The sequence below is a fragment of the Penaeus monodon genome, chromosome 2, assembly GCF_015228065.2.
Source record: "Penaeus monodon isolate SGIC_2016 chromosome 2, NSTDA_Pmon_1, whole genome shotgun sequence".
NCBI classification, from domain to species: Eukaryota; Metazoa; Arthropoda; class Malacostraca; order Decapoda; family Penaeidae; genus Penaeus; species Penaeus monodon.
In genome coordinates this window covers 2049438-2054437 of record NC_051387.1, presented here as the reverse complement: position 1 = coordinate 2054437, position 5000 = coordinate 2049438, and the positions used below count along the sequence as shown (strand labels likewise).

Sequence of the window (5000 nt, the reverse complement as noted above, 5' to 3'; positions counted from 1 at the left end):
CTGAATACCGCGTGATACCAAGACCAAGCGAAGCGCAAGCACTTACCGTGCACTTGTTGGGCTTCTCGCCGGAGTGGACGCGCATGTGGATGAGCAGCTTGTAGCGCGCGTTGAAGGGCCTGTAGCGCCTCTGGCAGGCCGCCCAGAAGCAGGTGAAGTCGTCCCCTTTCCTCTGGTCGATGTGCGCCTTCTCGATGTGTCGCGACAGGCTCTCGCGCGAAGGGAAGTACACGTTGCAGTCCACCCAGCGGCAGAACCTGGGGCCGTCCTCCTCGCCGGGGCTGCCGGGGCGCCCCTCCTCGCCGTCCTGGTGCTGGGGGTCGTGGTGCTGCGGCGACCCCTGCTGCTCGTCGGGCTCGCACTTGAGCTCCACCTTCTGCGCGTGGAAGGCGTTGATGTGGTTGTTGTTGTTATTGGCCTTGAGGACCTCCTCGTCGGTGAGGAGGGCCTGGAAGGTGAGGTTGGGGCGCGGCGGCTGGTTGTTGTTGGCCTCGGGGCGCGGGAGGATGTGGCCGTAGCTGCCGCCCGTGGGCGAGAAGGAGAGGGGCGGCGCCTGGGTGGTGGGCGTCGGGGACCCGGCGTTGAGGCAGGTGGGCGACGACCTGATGATGGTGTTGAGGTCGAGGCCGTCCACGTTCATGGGCGACGAGGAGTAGGGCCGCTTGTTGCGCCGCGTGGAGCTGAAGGAGCCGCGCGCGGAGGTGAAGGGGGAGGGCAGGGACGAGCCGCCCGGGGACACGCTCATGGGGGACGCCGAGCACCTGGTGCCTCCCAGGTAGAGATCTAGTCCTTCGCTCTGTGGCAGGTCCAGGAGCCCCGAGGAAGGCTGCTGGGGCGCCATGGGGGAGGAGAACATGGAGGCCTCCGTGGGCCTTGGGTCCGTCACCACCAGCTCAGGGAGCGAGGAGCTGCTGGGCAGCGCCGTCAGCAGGTTCTCCAGGGAGGGCGGCCACTCGTCCCCCGCCAGGTAGAGGTCTCCGTGAAGTCGCCGAGGGCGCCCGTGATGGCCGTCGACAGAAGGGACGTCGAGTTTCCTCCGGCCGACTCCTGCGGCGCCTCCACGCTGATGGTCGGCGGTGAAAACGCTGCCGGAGGCCCCAGAGGCGACCCCGAGAGAGGAGATTCCCCGAGAGGACTGATGAGGCCGCCAAGGTCGCAAGAGGTCAGCTGTGAGGGTATGAGGGGCTCGGGGGAGCCAGCGTGGCTGCTGGTGTAGTCCTCGAGATGCATCGCGCGATCACCTGCAACACAATAAACACAGTTAATAATAATAATAAAACATACAAATATCATACTCTACAATAGGAAGAAATAATTACGCTCCCCCGTGGGTCATAAGCAAAACAAAGAGATAAATCACCAGGAAACACGAGACTGAATGAAAATGATAATGTATATTCTCACGCAGTGCGAAGATAAAACCAATAGAAACACAAAACAAAATCGCAGAATCATTTAACAGGAGCCGTCGAGCAGAGAAAATAAAGACTTGGCACTCTGATGACGTAACTCTCGTGGCTATTGCGTCATTCAGTGCCATGCGACTGAACGTTATTCTTTTACGGATTATGACTGTTGCAAAATTAATTCACTCTCTGAAAAAAGCGCGTCATATAAAATGTTTAAGCCACGCGAGTTATTGGATGCTTGTTTAAGAAAAAATCGAAGATGGTAATGATATAATATACATAATAACAGCGCGTGTTGTAATAGTGATATCATAGTAATATTGAAACTCAAATAAATAACATTAATAAGGATGATATTAGTTGTGTTGATGATGATTATGATAATGAAATATAATGAAACTAAGGAAAATGATTACAAAATGATATATAGATAATAACTACACATGGAATGAAATAAACTGTTATCAATGACAAAAACACAACCCATTCTCATCCTGCTACTACTATCACTACTACTACCACCACTGCTATTACTACTACTACTACCACAACTATTACTACTACTATTACTACTACTGTTGCTCCCACTACTGGTCTTATTTTTGCTGCTACTACTACTACTACTACTACTACTACTACTACTACTATTACTACTACAACAACTACTACTATAAACATAGTCATAACTGATAATAATAAAAAACCCTAATGCTAATGATGATGATAATGAGAATGGAGATGCCAATTAATTAACAACTACACCAATCACTTACAAAGCACGAATACTAACAAAGATAATATCAAAAGACTAACATCACTTCATGATTTTTTTTTAAATAGCAATAATTGTTAAGTGATCATTATCACACCAAAAATAGTTACTTTAAAAATATCATGAAAAGAAACACTCATGAAGATAAAAATGATAAGAATTTACACTATGATAACGCTAATAAGGATGAAATAAAGATAATAATAAAGTAATAATGATAGGGATGATAGCGATAATAGTAATGACAAATTTCATTTACAATAACACTAAGAGTAGTATTAGTAGTAGTATTAGTATCTGTAGCAGAGTAGTAGTATTAGTATTAGCAATAGTAACAGTAGTAGTAATAATAGTAGTAATGGTAGCCGTAGTAGTAGTAGTAGTAGGTAGTAGTAGTAGTAGTAGGTGTAGTTGTAGTAGTAACAGTAGTAGTAAAAGTAATAGTAGTAATAGTACTGGTAATAGTATTACCTACTACCTACTCAGTTAGTAATAAACGTAGTAATGGTAGCAGTAATAGCAGCAGCAGTAGTAGTAACAGTAATAATAATAGAAATAGCAGTAGTAGTGGTAATAGTCCTAATAATAATAATAGTGAAGATGAAGATGAAATGAGATGAAGATGAAGATGAAGATGAAGATGAAGATGAAGATGAAGATGAAGATGAAGATGAAGATGAAGATGAAGATGAAGATGAAGATGAAGATGAAGATGAAGATGAAGATGAAGAAGATGAAAATAGAAATGAAAATGAAAATGAAAATAAAAACGATGATGAATGAGTGACACTACTGTTGTTATTACAGCTACTGGTGATGATCATCATAATGATGATTATAATAATAATTATAATGATAACAATGATAATAATAAAAATGAAAATAATATAGGTGATATTAATAATGATAATAATAATAACGATAACAATATTAATAACAGTATCGATAATGATACTACTACTGCTATAGTGATAATGATAATAGTAGTAGTAGCAGTAGCAGCAGTGGCTGTAGTAGTAGTAGTAGTTGTTGTTGTTATTGTAGTTGTAGAAGCAGCAGTAGACAAATAATGATAATAATAATGATGATGATAATGAAAGCGATAATGATAATGATAATAATAACAATGATGGTAATAACAACGAAAATGAAAATAATGAAAATAACAATAACATGATAATAATATTAAGAAAATCATAGCAGTAATAACAATAACAATAACAATAATAATAATAAAACATAATAATAGTAATAATAATAATAATAATAATAATAATAATAATAATAATAATAATATAATAAAAAATAACAATAATAATGAAAATAAAGATAATGTATTAATAACAACAAAAACAACTTTGATTAATAATAATAATAATAATAACAATAATAATAATAATAATAATAATAATAATGATAATAATAATAACAATAATAATAACAATAATAATGATGATGATAATGATGACAGACATAATGACAATAGTAATAAATACAACAACAAAAAACAACGTCAACCACCAAACAGTAATAAAAATATTCGAGGAAAGATCAATAAACATCAGTAATTAGATTATTATCACAACACTAAAACTCTTCAATATCAACAACAATATAACGATTAAATTCTCGTATCTCTGCTCCTGTTAAAAAAAAAACATAAAGACTAAAAGGAGAAGGAAATAAACCCTATCTGTATCACTGGTCTAATGCCCATTATATTAATCAGCATATGATTAACACATTGCATGTTGAAACACCGCCATAGTGGGTAGTATTTCGGTAAAGCCATTTGCTCTTTCCAAATTTAAATTCAAGTCGACATTCGGGAAAGGAGAGGGATTGGCACCGCGCACCTTCCCGTGGGGTCAAAGTGCACATCCTTTGACCTCCCCGTCCTGCACTCACCTGTGGGTCACGGACTATTTTAAGTCTGAGATCAGTGGGACGTCTGTGGTTGTCGTCCACGGCTGAGATTTCACCGTTCAACGCGTGTTCTGTTCTCGCGCGGAGGCAGATCAAAACAATACTGGGTATAGTGAGAATGGGGTTTGTTAAGAGTTTCGTCTAATCACTTCTTTGGTCTGTCTATTGCACATAAATCCCGACAAACAAGGTCCTCGCTGGTGCCTCCGGGCGGGGGTTGCTCGCCAGACAAGTCTTCTTCGGGTTGCAAGGGTGCCACGTGGAGGCCCTTGAGGTCGCAGCGAATCGGGCAGGGCGAGGCAGGCAGGAGGTGGTGCCCGGGCACTTGTGTCTGGCACGAGGTCAAGTTTGCTTATGATCGGTGCGGGGGTGTAAGCTATTATCACCGACGAGTGCCACCAGGACGGTGCTGGTGCCATCCTACCGCCACGAGGGACAGACTTTTTCGTACGTGAAATCAGCGTAAACTTGAATCGAGAGGGATTTGTTATTCTGACATGTTGTCGACAACAGAAATTAAACATGAAAGTGACAGATAAGTAAAATCACATTCAGAATACCCACGGAATTAAATAATGTATTATTTCATGATGAGGCAGTTGTGGCACTACAGAGTAAGTAACCCAACGGTGGCACTTGACGCCGCGCGCTGATTGGCTGAGGGTGACACTGTCAACCCTCACCGCTCCCAATTGGCTGCCGCCCGCTAGGAAAAACGCTCGAGGCGAAAACATAAAAATTCCATATCTTTTGCCATCTCAGGCAGACATTACCTACCCAGTTAGTACGCTGGATGCCACATGACAAAGACCACAAAGAGGCGCTGTTGTTCAAGTGCCACCGTCCCTTACGAATCACAAACTCCGCCTATAACGAACTTTATACAACCGTAA

General features: G+C 42.3%; 1 protein-coding gene across 1 annotated transcript in view; it reads right to left on the bottom strand.

Moving 5' to 3' along the window:
- LOC119584539 (zinc finger protein GLI1-like) overlaps nucleotides 1-4526 on the bottom strand; it is a 29069-nt gene extending 24543 nt beyond the window's left edge. Inside the window, 3 exon segments of the mRNA XM_037933218.1 lie at nucleotides 47-987; nucleotides 990-1241; nucleotides 4295-4526. Of these exon segments, the coding sequence (XP_037789146.1) occupies nucleotides 47-987; nucleotides 990-1241; nucleotides 4295-4526 (1425 nt within the window).
- Between the last annotated feature and the right edge of the window lie 474 nt (nucleotides 4527-5000).